Source organism: Nomascus leucogenys, chromosome 21 (genome assembly GCF_006542625.1).
Source record: "Nomascus leucogenys isolate Asia chromosome 21, Asia_NLE_v1, whole genome shotgun sequence".
NCBI classification, from domain to species: Eukaryota; Metazoa; Chordata; class Mammalia; order Primates; family Hylobatidae; genus Nomascus; species Nomascus leucogenys.
Genome location: NC_044401.1, coordinates 2,302,254 through 2,322,921, shown reverse-complemented (window position 1 = coordinate 2,322,921; position 20,668 = coordinate 2,302,254). Strand labels below are relative to the sequence as shown.

At 37.6% G+C, this 20,668-nt stretch overlaps 2 protein-coding genes across 2 annotated transcripts in view; one reads left to right on the top strand and one right to left on the bottom strand.

Annotated features, from left to right (window-relative positions):
* B4GALT4 (beta-1,4-galactosyltransferase 4) overlaps nt 1-20,668 on the bottom strand; it is a 116,722-nt gene that overhangs the window by 13,397 nt on the left and 82,657 nt on the right. The gene's annotated exons all lie outside the window — the stretch shown is intronic.
* TEX55 (testis expressed 55) lies at nt 216-5,384 on the top strand. Its single transcript, XM_030802224.1, has 4 exons — nt 216-770; nt 867-1,709; nt 2,302-2,445; nt 5,316-5,384. Exons 1-4 carry the CDS (start codon nt 216-218, stop codon nt 5,382-5,384), a joined length of 1,611 nt encoding a protein of 536 aa, XP_030658084.1.

Below are 20,668 nucleotides of genomic sequence, written 5' to 3'. Positions count from 1 at the left end.
TGGCGTAGTTCCTGTGCTCGCTTGCGTGCTGCAGGGTCAGCTGACTGCCGTCCCTCCACTTACAACAGCGGGACGGCCACTCACCCTGACTCACACAGAGACCCGAACAAAGCCCGTGGGAATCATGGGGCGTTCCTGGAGGGTCACCTAGACGACCCAGCCCAGCCCCACCCACAGTGCCTGGCAACCTAGACCAGTCAGGGACGTGGCAGGAAATGGAAGAGCCTCCGCAAGAGGCTCTGGCTGAACCCTTGAAACATGAAAGCGCAGCCGCTCCCTCAAGTGCTGGCCACACTAATGGCCAGGAAGAAGACTACCAGAAAAACCAGGCCGAAAGGAAGGCAGATAACCACGCTGCTCGCAGAATAGCCGACCAGACTGCCCTAACAGTGCCTAGCCAGGCTGAATCCAACATATTTAGCCAAGCTACCAATGGAGTAGCTGAACAAAATGGGCATAGTACACCTGGTCAGGCTGGCCGCAGAGCATCCAACCCTGCTGATGTTTCTGACCTTGGAGCAGATGATCAGGTTAACCAAACACCGTCTGAACAGACTGAAGGCAAGGCATCTAGCCAAGCTAATAATGTACAGTATGAACAGAGTGATGGTCAGGTGTCTGGCCTGACAGAGGAAAGAACTGCTGAACAGATTGGACGAAGATTACCTAGCCAGGCTGAGAGAAGAACTTCTGGGCAGATTGATGGTAGACTGTCTATGCCATCTGACCAGAGAGGTTCCAGACAGACTGACCACAGAATGTCAGGCCAAGCTGAGAGAAGAACTTCCGAGGAGATTGGTGGTAGATTATCTACACAGTCTAGCCGAAGAGCTTCTAAACAGACCGACCACAGAATGGCAGACCAGTCTGAGAGAAGAGCTTCCGAGCAGACGGATCGCAGAATGTCTGGCGAGGCTGAGCGAAGAACTTCTGAGCAGATTACACACAGATTATCCAAACTATCTGAGAGAAGATCTTCTGTGCAGATTGACAGTGGGTCATCCATACCATCTGACCGAAGTCCTTCTGTACAGATTGACAGTGGATCGTCCGTACCATCTGACCAAAGACCTTCCGTACAGATTGACCGCAGAATGTCAGGGAAAGTTAGGAGAAGAACTTCTGAGAAGACTGACTACAGATTGGCTGGCCTGGCTGACCAAGGAACTTCTGAGCAGACTGACCTCAGATTGTATGGCCTCGTTGACCACAAAACATCTGTAAAGACTCACCACCAAGTGTATGGCCAAGCCACTGAACTAGCTGAACACCAGGCTATTGACCAAGCTCCTAGTAATGCTGATCAACCTCCAGTTGACAATGCTCACTACAGTGAATCTGACCAGACTGACCACTTAGCAGACAGACAAGCTAATCATGAAGACAAGCTGTCTTACTATGAAACACGTGGCCAGTCTGAAGACAGAACATTTCCCCAGTTAGGCCACAGCAAGGAGGACAAAGAGGCTGACTACAGAGTGCAACCCTGCAAATTTGAGGATAGCCAAATAGACCTCAATTCCAAGCCTTCAGTTGAAATGGAAACTCAAAATGCAACCACTATCCCAGCCCACAACCCAGTTGATGCCAGATTCACCAGTAACTTCCAAGCAAAAGACCAAGCCCTTTTCCCAAGACTCCCCTCCATCTCATCCAAATTGAACTATATCAGCAGTCAAGAAAAAACTCAAGCCATAGTAACCAAATCTGTAAGTTAAATGGGCGTTTGATACCTACCTGGGAGATCAGAGATCTAGACGGGGCCTGGAAAGTAAAAATAGGGGTACAATGGAAGGGCACATATTGCATCAAAGATAAAGAATAAACCCACATATTGTGGTATGTGTGACCCATAATTTCAGGATGGGCAAGAGAAGGATGGGAAATAAAAGAGAAGTACTGCCTTCTCTACTACCCAGAGGCCATTCAGGAAGGATTAATAAACGAGGATTCAGGAAACCTGCATTTTAAGTCCTGGTTCTGCAATTAACTCTGTGATATTAAGTCATTTTCCCTCTCTGGGCTTCTACCAGGAGAAGGGAATTTGGAGTCGATTAGACATCCTTGTGAAGGGAAAAGTACTTGAAGTTGCTTGGCAATGCCTAAGGTATCTCCCAGGACATGAGGTGCATTATATTGCACCTGGAGACCTGGAGGATTATCCAAGTCTCTCTTAAAAATGTGTCTTTTCTCCAACTCCTGGTGTTAAGATCTCATCAACATCAGGTTTCACTGATAATGACAATTCCTAGGCCCTTCAGGTTTACTAAGGACTCTTTGGTGGGGGGATTTAAATTTCAGGATGAATTTTCAGAAATTGAGCAAGGAAAGGGTTATCGTATACGCAATCAAACTTATAGAAGGTTCCCTTCTATAGTTTATGAAGATCCTTATGAAGTTTCACTCCAATACATGGAAAAACACCACATTCTGCAAATATTCCAGGTAAACCTCTCAATTCCTCTCTTTAATTGTAAGTTTTTCAAGAGGTACAGGAAAGGGTGTATTCTGTAAAAAGGGATATATTCTAATTGAGAAGACAATAAGTGCATTAAGATGTAGTTACCATAAGTAGTAAATCATAAACACCAAATAGATGATACCATCATATGAAGCCATTCAGAGGGATTAGAGATCAGGTAGGTTGGTTGATAGGGAAAAACTTGGCCAAGGGTTCAATAGCCAGTCTAGGAAGGAAGGACAAAATATTATCAATTGAAAAGAAGAGAAAAAGGCAATCCAGGCAGAAGTATTATACCATCACGTGTTGCTTAATAATGAAGATATCTTCTGAGAGTTCTGAAACATGCATCATTAGGCGATTTTGTCACTGTGTAAACATCAGTGTACTTACGCAAATCTAGATGATATAGCCTACCGCACACTTAGGCTATATGGTATAGCCTATTGCTCCTAGGCCACAAACCTGTATCGTACTGTGGGCAATTGTAACACAATGGGAAGTATTTGTGTATCTAAACATAGAAAACATTCAGTAAAGTTACCACATAAGAGATAAAAATGGTACACCTCTATGGAGTACTTAACTATGTTTGGAGCTTGCAGGCCTGGAAGTTGCTCTGAGCAAGTCAGTGAGTGAGTGAGTGGTGAGTCAGTGTAACGGCCTCAGATGTTACTATACAATAGTGTAGACTTTAGAAACATTGTACAGTTAGGCTACACTAAATTTTTTTAACATATTTTTCTTCAAAACCAAATTAACCTTAGCTTACTGTAGTTTTTTTACTTTATAAACTTTTAAATTTTTTTAACCTTCTGACTGTTTTGTAATAATGCTTAGCTTAAAATACACATAGTACAGCTACACAAAAATGTTTTTCTTTACACTCTTATTCTGTAATCTTGGTTCTATTTTTTAATTTTTTTACTTTTATTTTTCTATTTTTTAAACATTTTTGATAAAAACTAAGACACAAATACACACATTAGCCTATGCCTACAGGATCAGGATCATCAATATCACTGTCTTCCACCTTCACAACTTGTCCCACTGGAAGGTCTTCAGAGGCAATAACATGCATGGAGCTGTCATATCCTGTGATAACAATGCCTTCTCCTGGAATACACCCTGAAAAACCTCCCTGCTGTTTTACAGTTAACTTTTTTTAAATAGGTAGACAGAGTACATTCTAAATAAATCACATAGCAAGTACATAAACCAGCAGCACAGTCGTTTATTTTCAAGTATGATGTACTGTACATAACTTCATGTGCTATATTTTTATACAACTGGTAGCAAAGTAGGTTTGTTTACACCAGCATCACCACAGACACATGAGTAATGCTTTGCACTATGGCATTATGACAGCTGTGACGTCACTAGGCAATGTGAATTTTTCAACTCCATTAAAATCTTGAAACGTATCACTATATGGAACACGACTATACTTTCAAAAGATGACCGATCTCATGACCATCTAAGAATCCACATTCTCTATAGGGGAAAAGAAATACTTTAAAATTGCTTCTAATTCTTCAAATTACGAATCTCATTGACCTCAGGATGTGGTGCTGGAACTTGTGGTTAGAAAGGTGTAAAATAAGAATGGCTTACCTCAAAGGAAAACCTTTAAACTGAAAATTTTTGAATGCAAAGAAGTAGAGCATAGAGGAAAGAGCACACATTTTGTAATTTGTTAGCCCAAGTCTCAAATCCTAACTTTGCACTTCTTATCTTTGTGATTTGGGAAAAATTACTTAACTTTTGTGAACCTAAGATTCCTCATATAAAATAAGGATAAGTGATGTCTACTTCATTAACCTTGGTCTATGCCTTTTCCTTTTTCAAATGTCTTTTTGTTGGAAGAGTACTAATGGCTGGGTTTCTGGCTTTAATTAAAGAACTACTAATTATTAAACTGAAGGATGAAACCTGTTGAGACTTCCATTGAGACAGTAGAGTTTTAATCATTTTATAATTTTCTTCACCTGTGAAGAAAAAAATGCTTATACATGCAACATTGTTATTATAGGAAAAAATGGTAATCAAATATGTGTTCAACAGAAATAGATATAAAATACATAATGGAATGATGATGGTGCCTTAAATAGACCTGATTATTTTATCCTGAAATTTGCCTGATTTTTATGCCCTGCAAGTGAGAATTGTGCTTACTTTATTATAATTTTTTAATTTATTCAATAACAACAAAAGTATGGAAGTGAATCTAAAGTTTTATATATGCTTTTTCATAATATTATAATACTGAACATCATTTTTGCCATTTAGAATCAAATGTCTCAGAAGGAAGTTTCTATGCAAAATTGTGCAGTGTTTTAAAATTTTTATTCAAAAGGTTTTTCTTGTACTGTTCTTCAAAGCAAATAGTTTATTAATTTCTCAATCTAGCAAGATCACAATTCTCAAAACAAATATTTTCTTCCAAACTTTCTAGCTCTGTGATCTTGGAAACTAGTAAAAATATCAATTGCTATTTATACTAAATTTTTATTTCTCTAAATTTTACCTTAATTTGCCTGATTTTATTAGTAATAATAAAGTAAGCTGTTACTTTGTAGAGAGCCAGAAATAGTGGTGTGCACCTATAGTCCTAGCTACTCAGGATGCTGAGGCAGGAGGATTCCTTGAGCTCAGGAGTTTGAAGCTGTAGTGAGCTATGAACTATGATAGTACCACTGCATTCCTTCTTGGGTGACAGAATGAGAACCCATCTCTGAAAAAAACAAAAGCTATGGTATGTGTTAGGTTAGTGGGAAAGATAGCATCAAATATAACCTGACCACATAAATTTTGCTCAGAACCATAATGTGATGCCTTATGCTCTCTCTCTCAGCAGATTACTGAAAATTTAGTCTATGAAAAGCCAGAGGACCCCCTGAATTTTATGCTGTGCCAGGTATAGAATTGGAGAAAAAGAACAACCTTTTTATTCTCTTTATTGTAAAATACAGCACACATACAGCAAAGTGTATAGAACAAAGTACATACAACTCTGAATTCTTATGAAGTAAACATACCTGTAACTACCATTCAAGTTTTTAAAAAATAAATAAAACAACCAGAATCCCAGAAGCCCCCCTCCTTTCTCTCACAGTTATTACTTCCCACAAAAGGATTCTTTATGACCTTTATGACAATGATCTCCTCACTTTTCTTTATAATTTTATCACTAAACCTGAATCATGAAACACTTGTGTTTATATTTGTCAGCTTTTGAACTGTATATAAAGGGAGCCATGTCATATATAATCAAATTGTATCTGGTTTCTTGTGCTGAAAATCATGTCATTGGGATTGATCCATGCTGTCGTACGTGGCTATAGTTCATTCATTTTAATTGGCATGGGTGTCCAATCTTTTGGCTTCCCTGGGCCACTTTGGAAGACAAATTGGTGCCACGCATAAGATACACTAACGATGATAGCTGATGAGGAAAAAAAAAATGCAAAAAAAAAACCTCATAATATTTTAAGAACGTTTATGAATTTATGTTTGGCCTCATTCAAAGCTGTCCTGGACCACATGCAGCTCACAAACTGTAGGTTGGACAAATCTGCTGTACAGTATTCATTGTTTAGAATACCAGAATTTATCCTACTTTCAATGGGAATTCAGGTTGTTTCCAACTTCGAGTTATTACAAAAAATTTTGCTGTAAACCTTCTTGCACATGTCTTTTGGTAACACATTTCTCTTGAGTGCATACCTTGAAGAGTAATTGCTGGATCGTAGGGTATGTGTTTCCTCAGCTTTAGTAGATTATTTCAAACAATTTCCCAAAGTGGTTATACCAATTTGTGTTCCCACCAGCAGTGTGTAAGAGTTCCAGTTGTTCCACATCCTTACCAATGCTTACTACTATCAGTGTTTTTAGCATCAGCCATTTTGATAGGTGAATAGTAATATATCATTGCAGTTTCATTTTGCTTTTTCCTGATTACTAAGGCAGTTGCAGATCTTTTCATTTGTTTATTGGCCATTTGGAAATACTTATTTTTCTATTGCATTGTTTGTCTTTTTCCTAATCATTAGTAACAATTTTCCATATATTCTGGTTATGACTTCTTTGTTGATTATGCTTGTTGCAGGTGTCTTTCCACTGTGTCTTCCCTTTATTTCTCTGAAATGTATCTTTGCATGAACAGAAATTATTAATTTTAATATAGTCAAATTTAACCATCTTTTATTTTATGATTAGCATTTTCAGTGTCGTATTTTAGAAGCTTCTCCTTAGCCCAGGCTCTTGACAGAGTCTGGCTGTGTCACCAAGGCTGGAGTGCAGTGGCGCGATCTTGGCTCACTCCAACCTCCATCTCCCAGGTTCAAGGGATTCTCCTGCCTCCCAAGTAGCTGGGACTACAGGCATGCGTCACCCCGCCCAGCTAAATTTTTTGTATTTTTAGTAGAGACAGGATTTCACCATGTTGGTCAGGCTGGTCTTGAACTCCTGACCTCAAATGATCCACCCACCTCGGCCTCCCAAAGTGCTGGGATTACAGGCATGAGCCATAGCACCCAGTCAACCATAGTTTTCCATATTATCTCATGAAAATTTCTTTGTGGTTGGTTTTTTTAAAGAGCAGGGAGTGGGGGTTAGTTTTGTTTGTTTGTTTGTTGCCTTTCACATTTATATCCACAATTGGTCTGGGAATTGATTTTGTGCAGGGTATAAGGTGGGGTCAAGTTTCATTTTCTTCCAGTCAGATATCGAGTTGACCAAGCGCCTTTTAGTAAAACAACTATATCTTCCATATTGCTCTACTTGAATTATATAGCATATTTGTCCATCTTTGCTTCAAAACAAGACTGTCTTAGTTAGTGTGCATTACAATGTCTTAATATCTAGTAGAGCAAGTCCTCCCACTTTATTCTTCTTTTAAAGCACCGTGGCTGTTCTCGGATCTGTGTATTTCCATATCAGTTTTTAGGCTGACTTGTCAAGTTATACAAACATACACACATGTACATACACAAGCATGCACTAGTGGGATTTTTATTGGGATTGCGTTGACTCTGTAGATCAGTTTGGGAAATCTGATAGCTTTAAAATGAGTATTTCCAATCGTTGATCCTCTCCATTTATTTAAGTCTTCTAAAATTTCTCACAGTACAGTTATTGTTTGCATAAAAGTTTTACATCTCTTTTGATAAATTTATTCATAGGTATTTCATATTTTATGCTATTGTAAATAAAACACTTAAAATTTTAGTATCTAATTGCTTATACAAAGTACAACTAAGCTTTTTGTTGATCTTATGTCCAGCAACCTTATTAAATTCAAATTACTAATTCCAATAATGTATATGTTTATTCTTTAGGTGTTTCTACAGATACATGTAAATAGTAACAGTTTTATTTTGACCCTTACAATCCTTTTCCTTTTTTCCTCTTTGTTTTATTGCATGTATTATGTATCTTCTCTTTGACTCTTCAGATCCACCTTCCTGTCTTCTGTACCACAAAAATACTAACTTAGAATCACCAAATCAACAGGCTGTCATTCCTTCTGACTTCCAATTGGGTTAAGTCAATGGAAAACCCTGGAAGAAGATTATAAGGAGGAAACAAGGTGAAATCAGTTTTATTCTCCTGGCTTTCTCCCCTATGAGGTCACCTTGATCTGTCTGTCTTAAGATGTCTCACGGCATCTTATTTCACATGACTAGTTTCTTCTGAATTCCAGCAATGTTCTCTCTCCTTGACCCTTCAACCCTAAAGTAAGTTCAACTGCTACCAGCTTCGGATTATAGTATTGTCCCATGTGACTCCCCCTGCCTAATTCTTTTAAAATAGCCCCTTTATAAATAAACTCTCATTGAATTCTAAGTATGCCATCCATTTCTTGTTGGAATGCTGACTGATACAGTACATTGGTTAGGGATCTCCTGTTTATTTAATGCTGAATAGAATTAGCTACAGTAGTTGAACTTACTTGCTTTTGTTCTTTTCTCATTGATAAATAACAGTTGCACATAGTTTTAAGGTGCATGTGATATTTTCATACATATATACAATGTATAATGATCAAATCAGAATAATTGGAATATTTACTACCTAAAACATTTCTCTTTTTTTCTTTTGGGAATATTATAGTTCTTCTCATCTAGCTATTTTGAAATATACAATAAAATATTGTTAACTATAATTTTCTTACTGTACTAAATACCAGAACTTATTCCTTTTAACTGTATTTTGTACCCCATAACCTATTTCTCTACATCTTCCCCTCCCCTTTTCCCTTCCTAGCCTCTGGTAACCATGAATCTACTCTGCCTCCATGAGATCCACATTTTTAGATCTCATATGAGTGAAAACATGCAATATTTGTCTTTCTGTGCCTGGCTTATTTCACTTAACATAAAGACCTCCAGTTCCATCCATGTTGCTGCAAATAACAGGACTTTCTTCTTTTTATGTCTGCATAATATCCCATTATATATATGTGCCACATTTTCTTTATCCATTCATGTGTTGATAAACACTTAGGTTGATTCCTTACCTTGGATCTTTTGAATAGTGCTGTAGTAAACATGGGAGTGCAGGTATCTCTTCAAAACAGATTTCCTTTCCTTTGGAAATATAGCCAGCTGTGGGATTGCTCAATTATATGGTAGTTCTATTTTTAGCTTTGTTTAGGAAACTTGATATATTTTTCATAATGGCTGTAATACTTTACATTTCCACCAATAGTGTGCAGTATTCCTGTTTCTTCATATCTTCACCAGCACTTGATTTGTTTGGTGGTTTGTTTTTTTGTTTTAGTTGTTGGTTCGTTTGTTTGTTTTTTGGTCTTTTTGGTAATAGCCATTCTAACTGGGATGAGATGGCATCTCATTGTGGTTTTGATTTGCATTTCCCTGATGATTAGTGATGTTGAGCATGTTTCCATATACATCTTGACAATTTGTATATCTTATTTGGAGATATGTATATTCAGATCTTTTGCTTATTTTAAAGTTGTGTTATTTTTTGCTGAGTTGCCTGAGTTCCTCTAGTTATTAATCCCTTGTCAGATGAATAGTTTGCAAATATTTTTCCCACTTTGTAGGTTGTCTCTTAACTCATTTTGTTTGCTGTGCAGAGAAGCTTTTTTTAATGAGGCTAGATTACTTGAGATTACTTGATGTAATCTCATTTGTCTAGTTTTGCTTTTGTTGCCTGTACTTTTGAGGTCTTACCTAAAAATCTTCATTCAGATGAATGTCCTGTTGCATTTTTCCAATGTTTTCTTCTAGTATTTTTGAAGTTTCAGGTTTTACGTTTAAGTCTGTAATCCATTTTGAGTTGATTTTTGTATATAATGATAGATAGGGATGCAGTTTTATTCTTCTGCATACGGACATCCTGTTTACCCAGCACCATTTATTAAAGTCTGTTCTTTCCCCCAAAATATGTTATTGGCATCTTTGTCAAAAATGAGTTGACTGTAAGTGCATGGATATATTTCTGAGTTGTCCATTCTGTTCCGTTAGTCTATGTGTCTGCTTTTATGCCAGTACCATACTGCTTTGGTTACTGTAGCTTTGTAGTATAATTTGAATTCATCTAGCGTGACACCTTCTAGTATTCTCTGATGGTTGTTTGTATTTCTGTGGGGTCAGTGGTGGTATCCCCCTTATCATTTCTGATTGTGTTTATTTGAATTTTCCCTCTTTTCTTCTTTATTACTCTAACTAGCAGCCTATCTGTTGATATTTTTTAAAACCAGCTCCTGAATTCATTGATTTTTTGAAGGGTTTTTTGTGTTGCTATCTCCTTCAGTTTCACTCTGAGCTTGGTAATTTCTTGTCTTCTGCTAGCTCTGGGGTTTGTTTGCTCTTAGTTCTCTAGTTCATTTACTTGCGATGTTAGGGTGACAATTTGAGACCTTTCTAGCTTTTCAATGTGCATTTAGGGCTACAAATTTCCCTCTTAAGACTGCTTTAGCTATATCCCAGAGGTTCTGGTATGTTGTCTTTTTGTTCTCATTGGTTTCAAATAACTTCTTGATTTCTGCCTTAATTTCATTATTTACCGAAAAGTCATTCAGGAGCATGTTGTTCAATTTCCATGTAGTTGTGTGGTTTTGAGTGGGTTTCCTAACCTTGAGATCTAATTTGATTGGACTGCAGTCTGAGAGACTGTTTGTTATGATTTCACATCTTTTACATTTGCTGAGAAGTGTTTTACTTCCAATTATGTGATCAATTTTAGAGTAAGCGCCATGTGGCACCAAAAATATATATATATTCTGTTGTTTTGGGGTGGAGAGTTCTGTAGATATCTATCAGGTCCAGTTGGTCCAGAGCTGAGTTCTAGTCATGAATATCTTTGTTAATTTTCTGTCTCGACAATCTGTCTAATACTGACAGTGGGGTATTAAAGTCTCCCACTATTGTTGTATGGGGGTCTAAGTCTCTTTGTAGGTCTTTAAGAACTTGTTTTATGAATCTGGGTGCTCCTGTATTGAGTGCATATGTATTTAGAAGAGTTAGCTTTTCTTGCTGAATCAAACCCTTTACCATTTTGTAATGCCCTTCCTTGTCTTTTTTGTCCTTTGTTGGTTTAAAGTGTATTTGGTCAGAAACTAGGATTGCAACCCCTGCTTTTTTCTGCTTTCCATTTGCTTTGTAAATTTTCCTGTATCTCTTAATTTTGAGCCTGTGTGTGTCTTTGCATGTGAGATGTCTCTTGAGTTCAGCACACCAATAGGTCTTGTCTTTTTATCCAGCTTGCCATTCTGTGTCTTTTAATGGGGCATTTAGCCCATTTACATTTAAGGCTAATATTGTTATGTGTGAATTTGGTCCTGTCATCATCATGCTGGCTGTTTAATTTTAAAGACTTGTTAACGTAGTTGTTTCATAGTGTCGTTGGTCTGTGTACTTTGGGGTATTTTTATAGTGGCTGGTAACGGTTTTTCCAAGTTTGTGCTGAGAGGTCTGCTGCTAGCCTGATTGGGTTCCCCTTGTAGGTTCCTGACCTCTCTCTCTGGCTGCCTTTAAGATTTTTTTCTTTTATGTTCATCTTGGTGAATCTGATGACTATGTGCCTTGGGGATGCTTGTCTCGTATGGTATCTCACAGAGGTTCTCTATTTTTCTTAAATTTGTATGTCCACCTCTGTGGTGAGATTGGGGAAATTTTCGTGAACTATATCCTCACTCTGTTTTCCAAGTTGTTTATTCTCTCTCCTTTTCTCTCAGGAATGCCAGCGAGTCATAGATTTGGTCCCTTCACAATCCCACATTTTTTTGGAGGTTTTATTCATTTTTTAAATTAAAAAAAAATTTTTTTGTCTGACTGAATCGATTTGAAAAACCAGTCTTCCAGCTCTGATATTCTTTCCTCACCTTGGTCAATTCTGCTGTTAATGATTCTAACTGTATTAGTCATTCTTGAAGTGAATTCTTCCATTCCATAAGTTCAGTTTGGTTCTTTCTTAAAATGGTTATTTCATCTTTCAGTTCCTAAAATGGATCATTTTAGTGGATTCCTTGGGTTGGGTTTCAACTTTCTGCTGGATCTCAGTGATCTTTCTTGCCATCCAGATTCTGAATTCTATGTCTCATTTCAATCTGATTTAAAACCATTGCTGGGGGACTAGTCTGTTAATCTGGAGGTAAAGGGTCACTTTGGCTTTTGGAATTACCAGAGATTTTGCATTGATTCTTTCTCATATGTGAGGGCTAGTGTTTCTTTAACTGTGATGGAAGTTGAGTATAGTCAGTTGGCTTCATTTCTGCTTGCTTTCAGAGGTCCAAAGCTCTGTGCAGGATTTTCATGGCTGGGTTTTTACTTTAGGTTTCACAGATGCTGTATACTGGCAACATATTTTTAGTGTTATAATTTCGGCTGAAATCCAGTAGACGGTGCTTAAGGGTAGTAGCCAGCAGATAGGCTCTTAGCCCACTGCTCTTTTGTATTTTGACACATTCACAGTAGTGCTCTGCAGTAGAGGGGAGAGAGATGACCACTCCCCCTCAACTAGGTTCACTCCTGGGCTTTGGGGGATCCACCACCAATCACTAGCTCTGTACCTGCCTTTCCTTTGTTAGGTGTTCTGGGCTGCAGGGCTCCCTCAGGCAGGGGCCACAGCTGGCAGTCAGGCCATACCCTTCCCTAACTGGCCCTGTGGAAGGAGGCACACCCACTCCCCAACCAGCCTGAGAACCTGGGTGTCTCACCCGTTTCATTGTTCTGAGAGTAGGAGCTTCCCCCTTGCTTGGGAGCTGCACAAATCAGTAAGTCCCACCTAGCTAGGAAGAGCAGGGGTGAATGAAGTCACCTGATGCATTATCCAGGCATATCCTTGGGGGACACAGAGCTGTGCCCACCCACAGAGTTCAGGCAGAGGTGTGGCCACTGTGTGGAAGCCCCAGCCAGGGAGTCTTGCATGTCTAGGAGCAGCAGTTGGGTGGAGTAATCTGGCCCACCATCCAGGTGCTTCCTGGGAGAACAAGTAGCTGCACCTGCCCACAGAGTTTAGGCAGAGGCAGGTCTTCTCTGCTGGAAGCCCCATCCAGCATGTCACACTTGCCTAGGAGCAGCAGGAGTGGGTAGAGTAACCTCATCTGCTGTTTGGGTTCTTCCTGGAGAAAAAGCAGGAACTGTGTCTCCTGCCAGAGTTCAGGCAGGTGTGGGACCACTGTGCTGGAAGCTGACACTGAGCCTTATCTGGTGAGGGGGAGTGGAGCAATCTGACTGCTCTCTGGCATCATGACTGTGGCCTTTATTGGGGCTATGGCAGCTTGCAGCAGGCTGCTCCAGCACCCACGGCCTGTGGGTGTCCCTGTGGACTTTAATATTGCTTCTGCAGAAACTCTAGATGGCTCTCAGTATCAGTCTAGAGGCCCTGTGGGAGTCATGGGTGTTCTTCCATTCCTAGGATTGCATAAGTCCCTGTGGGTAGTGTGGATCCCCTGGGGGTTGTCACCCTTTCCCCTTATTGGGGAGCTTCTCTTGCCTCCAGGCCAGTCCCAGGGGACTGGCTGCTCAGCTTTGCTCTTCTCTGTTTTCTGTGTCCTCTCACTCCCTTGATGGGTCCCCATGTGGTTTCTTCAGTTCTTTTTTTTTTTACTTTCTGTCTTCTATTTCCTATATTTTCCTTCATTTCCAGTGTATTTTCCTTTATTTGATTGAGCATAGTTATTACAGCTGCTTTAAAGTGCTTGTCTAGGGCCAAGTGCAGTGGCTCATGCCTATAATCCCAGCACTTTGGGAGGCCAAGGTGGGCAGATCATTTGAGTCCAGGAGTTCGAAGTCAGCCTGGCCAACATGGTAAAACCCCATCTCTACTAAAAATACAAAAAATTAGCCAGCCATGGTGGCAGGCACCTGTGGTCCCAGCTACTCAGGAGGCTGAGGCAGGAGAATGGTGTGAACCTGGGAGGCAGAGCTTGCAGTGAGCCAAGATCGCGCCACTGCACTCCATCCTGGGTGACAGAGCGAGATTCCGTCTCAAAAAAAAAAAAAAATTAGCTGAGTGTGGTGGCACGCACCTGTAATCCCAGCTACTTGAGAGGCTGAGGCACTAGAATCACTTGAACCCAGGAGGTGGAGGTTGCAGTGAGCCAAGATTGCACCACTGCACTCTGGCCTGGGTGACAAAGTGAGACTCTGTCTCAAAAATAAAGTGCTTGTCTAGTAACCTCAATACCAGATCATCTTGGAGTTGGCATCTATTGATTGTCTTTTTCATTTAAAGTGAATTTCTATGTTTTCTATAAGTAGAATAATTTTAGGCAACCTGGGATATCATTAATATTATATTGTGTAGACTGAGATTAGCTATAGTCTTCTGATAAATGTTGATTTTTTTTAAATGGCAGTTAATATGGTTAGATTCAAAGTGTAAGTTCTTTCTTGCCTCGTGTGATTAACAGGTCATCACTCAGATCAATTCACGTTACTTTGAATTTGTCCTATGAGTACATGTTCTAGGGGTCAGCCTGAAGTTCATACACAATATTGGAGAATCTTTTTCCCCTCTCAGAATTCTCCCTCACTCTTCTGAATCTGGTCACATTTGGCCAGGCTACTTCCCCTGATTCTTCCATACAGAAAGACAGCAGGATTTCTTATCAGAGTTTTAGGCATTCTTGCACTGCCACAGCTGTCTATGACTGTGATTACTATTGAGTCAAAGTTGAGAAAATGAATAACTCATTTTGGTCGCTTGGTCCAAGTTTAGACTTTCCTTTAAAATTTATCTGTCTTTGTTTAGGCTCCAGAGCCTTCAGGAAGTTATGTTTTGGTTTGGTTTGATTTTTGTGTTGGTTTGTTTGTAGTGGGTGAGGTGGGTGTTTTATTTTGTCCATTGTATACAGCTGTTACCTGCAAGAGTCATTTTTAAGTGCCTTTTCCTGTATTTAGGAAGCAGAACCTCCTTGTTAAAAAATAATATTTGCATTTAAAACTTTATCACATAAATTTAAATATATAGTATTTTCATTTAATTTAGTTCTAGATAGTTTCTAATATGTATTATAATTTCTTCTTCAACTTATGGGTTTGGGGACATTATATTATTTGTACAAATTATTAGATATTGGATTTTGTAGTTATCTTTTTGTTTCTAAGTCAATTGCACTTTGCTCATAGAACATACTTCATATAACATCAAATCTTTGAAATGTGTTTACTTGCTTCATAATATAGCATATGGTTAATAGTTGTGAATAAATTTTTTGTAGTTTAAAAGAAAGGTTTGTTCTGCAATCATTGGCAAGTGTTCTGAATGTATCCATTAGGTCAGGCTTACTAAACATGTTGTTCAAGTCTCCTAATAGGATTGTGAATTTGTCTATCTCCCTATAGTTCAGTCAGTTTTTGCTGTGTATATGTGCTTGGGGTTATGTTATTAAGTGCATATGAATTTAGAATTCTTATTTATTTCTGGTAAATTGAACTATGTATTATAAAGAGGTATATCACATACTCTGACTACTTGGTTCAACATTACTGTGGCTATAGCAGATTTATGTTTGTTAACATGTAAATGGTACTACATTTTTCTATCCTTATTACTTTTAATTTTCTCCTGTTCTTAGGTTTCAGATATGTTTTTTATAAATAGCATATGGTTGAGTTTTTGCTTTTTTATCATTAGTATTCAAATCTGGCAAGTTTTTAACCATTTACAATTAATACAATTAAAGATATATTTGAGGTTAAATCTCTTGTTTTGCTATGTGCTATTTGTCCTACTTGCTATGTTCCTTTTTCTTTACTTTTTGCCTTCTTTTATCATTCCATTTTTCCCTCTGTTGGCCTAGAAGCTATCTACTTTTATTTTTTGTTGTTTCTTATTGGGGAAATTTTTTAAATTAGTGAACTTTATTTTTTAGAGCAGTTTTAAATTTATAGAAAAATTGGGCAGAAAGAACAGTTTCCATATACCTCCTTACCCTTCCCTCATCTCCCACCACTAATTTCTCCTATTATTAACATTTTGCATTAGTGTGGTACACCTGTTACAAATTGGTGAGCCAGTATTGATATATTATTATTAACTAAAGACCATGGTTTACATTAGGGTTCTTTCTTTGTGTTGTACATTCTGTGGGTTTTGGACATATATATATGACATGGATCTACTGTTACAGTCTTATACAGAATGTGGTCACTACTCTAATAATCCTCATGATATTTTATAATGGTTCCCACAGAGATTGCAACATATGTCCTTGATGTATCAAAGTACAAATTATTTGCACCAGCTCAGTATAAGGATTTCTGTATTTTGAATCTCTACATATTTTAGCCTCACAAAATACGGTAATTCCAAGTAAACCAAAATTGCAAGTGGAAAAAAATTGTTTTTCATTCTCCCTAGGTGCAGGAAATGATGAAAAAGAGAGACAAAATGTGAAATCTACAGAGAACAAGCCTCTCTTCAGTGTTGTTTACAATCATGTGTCAATACTATGTTCTGTTTTCCATCTGAAAGAAAAATGGGTTTGAATAGACATTAGTGGTGACTCTACCTGAACGCATTCTTAATTTTTAAGCAAAAAATCTATAGAATATCTATGTGAAATTTACATAACAATTACAGATCTCTCTGGATAATCATACAAAAATCTACACGTTATACTTATGCATGCATTGATATTTCAATACTCATTCCCTTAAATCTCTGAATGATAAGTCCACAAATCACAACTAGCAATTTATATGTACTTCTTATAAAGCATACAAATCTGTCTCCAAACTATTCACAAAATGTCTAATCAGAAAATATGTGAAAAAGAATTTATAACAGCATTTTTTTCTTAATGAAAGATTATTGTTGTAATATCTCTTCTTTATTTTTGCTGTTTCTTCTTTAACCTTGTTTGTTATGTTCTGCCATTAGTGGATGTGATTCTAATCTTTTCCTATGGATAACTCACTTCTTATTTGTAACCTACAGCAAAACTCAAACATTTTATACTGCTCCATACACACCTGTGGGTGAGGCAGAACGTCACTTTCTCATTACCTTTTCCCTTAAAGAGTATCTGCATCATGTGGAATGTATAACCAGTTCAACTGGTATTTTAATGCAAAAAGCCTTAACTTGGTCTGTCTGGTATGAGTGTGTCTGCCTAAAGATCATAACTGAGATGATCATCTGATACTACTTTTGTGATATTAACCCTCCATTTAATTTCTATTTGAACATTACAGGAGACTTGATTTTTTACAATGTTTAGTTGATGAATTGGTATTGTTATATGGTTGAATTACAATAAATTAAGCTTCTGTTTGAACAATCACACACAAACTATTTTTTTTTTATCTTTCATTTCTTATAATTACATAAAAATCACTTTATAATTTCAAAGTTTACTTGGTTTTTTTTTTCAGTTGTCCACAAAATGTACATGTGCTCAAACTCAATAAATTGTTCTCATTCAAACAGATAAGGAGCTGTGTTGACTGTGGGCTGGCAAAACTAGGTGAAAGCTGATAAACTTGCAGTAAACCTGTGGGAAAAGTTTGAGTTACACAACTAAGGTCATACCAATTAGTTGGGTGAATAAAATAATCCAAAGATAAATGGACCAATAATATTTTAGTGACAAAAACTCAAACGTTATCAACAACAAATGAAATTAATGATTAAGTTTAGTTCACTGGTTTTCAATCCTAAGACCAGACAGTTTTGCCATGTTTCTTAAATCAGAACATTTGAGACCCAACCACACCAGCCACTTCAGCCTTTCTTGTTGGCCTTCTGGGATGCCTTTCACAACTGTCATTTTTGACCTTTCAGAATGAGGCAGTGGATAAGAGGGATAGGCTTGGTATGGTACAGCGAACCTGTCTGAAGATGTTTGTCTAAGAAGAAAAGGGAGAAAATAAAGATCAAGCTTCAGATGCAATGACTCAGGCTCTCTACCGAAAGAGCTATCTAATACGGAAGACCAATCAGCTAAAAGTGTATTCAGCTCTTAGTCCCTAAGTGGAAAGAAGTAGTCCCAGGCCAGGAGTAAACACTAAAAAATCTGGGTGGAACTTACCGTCAAGCAGAAGAGAAAGAAGTGTCTCAGAACTGGCCCTTTTGGAGTAAAACTGAAAGAGGACGTGGATGGCTATGTCGAATATAAAAGGAAAATAAATGTTTCAATGTCAGAGTAACTGGAGACCAAAATACATGACCTCCCTTGAAGGAATCCTTTAAAGAAGCTTATGCAAAACAGGATTTTATACAGCTATGAAGTATGAGCGTCTCAAGTGTTGTTAGAGATGTTTATAAAAACACTTAGAACAGTAATGGGCATTGTTAGTCCTATTATTTTAGTAATATTATCAACGGTAGTAATATTGGATTTTACCTGAGCAATTCTGATTACCCTCCCTCAAATCATTCCCCAGCCACCCTGATTTCCTCACAGTAATAGCAAAGCTACTAGAGCAGTTTTCCTTCACCTTTCTCCTCCCTTCTTCCGTTTAAAGAATAAATATGACACCATTAGTCACTAGAAAAATGTAAATCAAAACGACAATGAGATATCACCTTACACTCACTATAATCAAAAAGACAATAAGTTTCAGTGAGGATGTAGGGAAATTAGAACCCTCATACACTGCTAGTGGAATGTAAAATGGTGCAGCCACTTTGGAAAACAGTTTGGCAGTTCTTCAAAAAGTGAAACATTGTGTTATTACATGACAGTAATTCTACACCTAGGTTATTAGGGTTTGGCTGTGTCCCCACTCAAATGTCATCTTGAATTTCAGCTCCCATAATCCTAATGTATCACAGGAGGGACCGGTGGAAGGTGATTGAATCATGGGGGCAGGATTTTCCCATGCTGTTCTCATGATAGTGAATGAGATTTCATGAGATTTGATGGTTTTATAAAGGGCAGTTCCCCTGCACATGCTCTCTTGCCTGTCACCGGGTAAGACATGACTTTGCTCCTCCTTCTCTTTCTGCCATGACTGTGAGACTTTCCCAGCCATGTGGAACTGTAAATCCATTAAATTTCTTTTTCTTTATAAATTACCCCATCTCACGTATTTCTTCACAGCAGTATGAAAATTGACTAGTACATAGGTATATACCCAAGAGAATTGAAAACATATGTCCACAAAAAAATCTTGTTCATGAATGCTCATAGCAGCATTCATAATAACCAAAAAATAGAAACAACCCAAATATCCATCAACTGATTAATGGATTTTTTAATATAGTCTATACATACAATGGAATATTATTTAGCCTTAAAAAAGAAGGAAATCTTGTCAATTGCTACATCATACATGAACCTGGAGGACATTATGCTAAATGAAATAAACCAGTCACAAAAAGCGAATATTATATGATTCTACTTATATGAGGCATCTAAAGTAGTCAAATTGACAGAAACAGAAAGTAGAAAGCTGATTACTAGGGACTAAGAGGAGGGCAAATAGGGAGCAATTTAATGGATTTACTTTCTGTTTTGCAAGATGAAAAAGTTGTGGAGAGCTGTTGCACAACAATGTGAATATACTTAACACTACTCAACTGTACATTTTAAAATGGTTATAATGGCAAATTTTACTTTATGTGTTTTTACCGCAATCAAAAAATTTTTTAATTCAAAATGAAAAAATGTGATATATCTATACAATGGATTATTATTTAGCCATAAAAAGGAATAAGGTACTGATACATAACTATGACTTTTATAAGCCTGGAAAACATTGCGTTAAATAAAGGCAGCCAGACATAGAAAACCACTTGATTTCATTACTATGAAATGTCCAGAATAAGAAAACCCATAGGGACATAAGTAGATTAGTGGTTGTCAGGAGTTGCAGTGAGCAGGTAATGGGGAGTGACTGCTAATGGGCATGAGGTTTCTTTTGGGGGTGATGAAAATATTCTGGAATTAGGTAGTGGTAATGATTGCATAAGTCTGAATATTCTAAAACCGCTTAAATTGTACACTTCAAAAGGATTAATTTTATGGTGTATGAATTATATATAAACAAGGATATTTTAAAAAAAGAAATGTAGAGGTTAATATTTTTAAGTTCCACCTTGTGACAGGGAAGAAGAAGAATAGTTGTGAAACTCAGAAACAACAAAAACTAGAGTATCTTAGCCTTCCAGGAGAATTATTCTCCTATTTCGCCTACTCTTTACAAATTCCCTTGTTTTATTTTTTGGTCTTTGGTCTCTGGTCTCTTGCATATGATTTATTTTTAAAATTAACCTCCTAGTATTTGATGACTAGTAACTCATTCTCAGGTCTACTCACCCACTCTTCTCCACCTATCTTCTTTTGCTCTTAGGTATTTAACCTCTTTAATAACTCTATTCAAACTCACCTATTCTTGTGAATAAGTTATGAGTATGTAAGCGTAATTATGTCTGTTAGTGTTTTCTGCTCACATGTGCCTAGATATATGTGTGTGTATAGGGATGTGGACAAGTGTGGTTTCAGGTGATTCTGTGCCTATGCCTCAATCTTCATGGCAATTTTTTGGTTGGAAGCATTGTAAGGATAAAACTCAGAAAACTCTGTGTTTTTATTTGTAAGGATAAAACTCAGAAAACACTGTGTTTTTATAAGGGACAAACAATATGCTAATATTGCCAATGTGCTAGTACCTTACAGTCTCAGGCTATTTTTTTTATACTGTTGGCAGAATTTGTAACAATCTAATACCAGATGGAGAGTAGTACTGTGGCCTATTATTATGAACACCTAGGGGATTCCAATAG

What these genes read in the sequence shown, in the direction of transcription:
- TEX55 (XM_030802224.1), top strand. Translation starts at nt 216, where the DNA reads ATGGAAGAGCCTCCGCAAGAGGCTCTGGCTGAACCCTTGAAACATGAA. An exon ending in AAGCCATAGTAACCAAATCT is followed by an intron (nt 1,710 to 2,301) that starts GTAAGTTAAATG and finishes TTTAAATTTCAG; the next exon opens with GATGAATTTTCAGAAATTGA. An exon ending in ACATTCTGCAAATATTCCAG is followed by an intron (nt 2,446 to 5,315) that starts GTAAACCTCTCA and finishes TCTCTCTCTCAG; the next exon opens with CAGATTACTGAAAATTTAGT.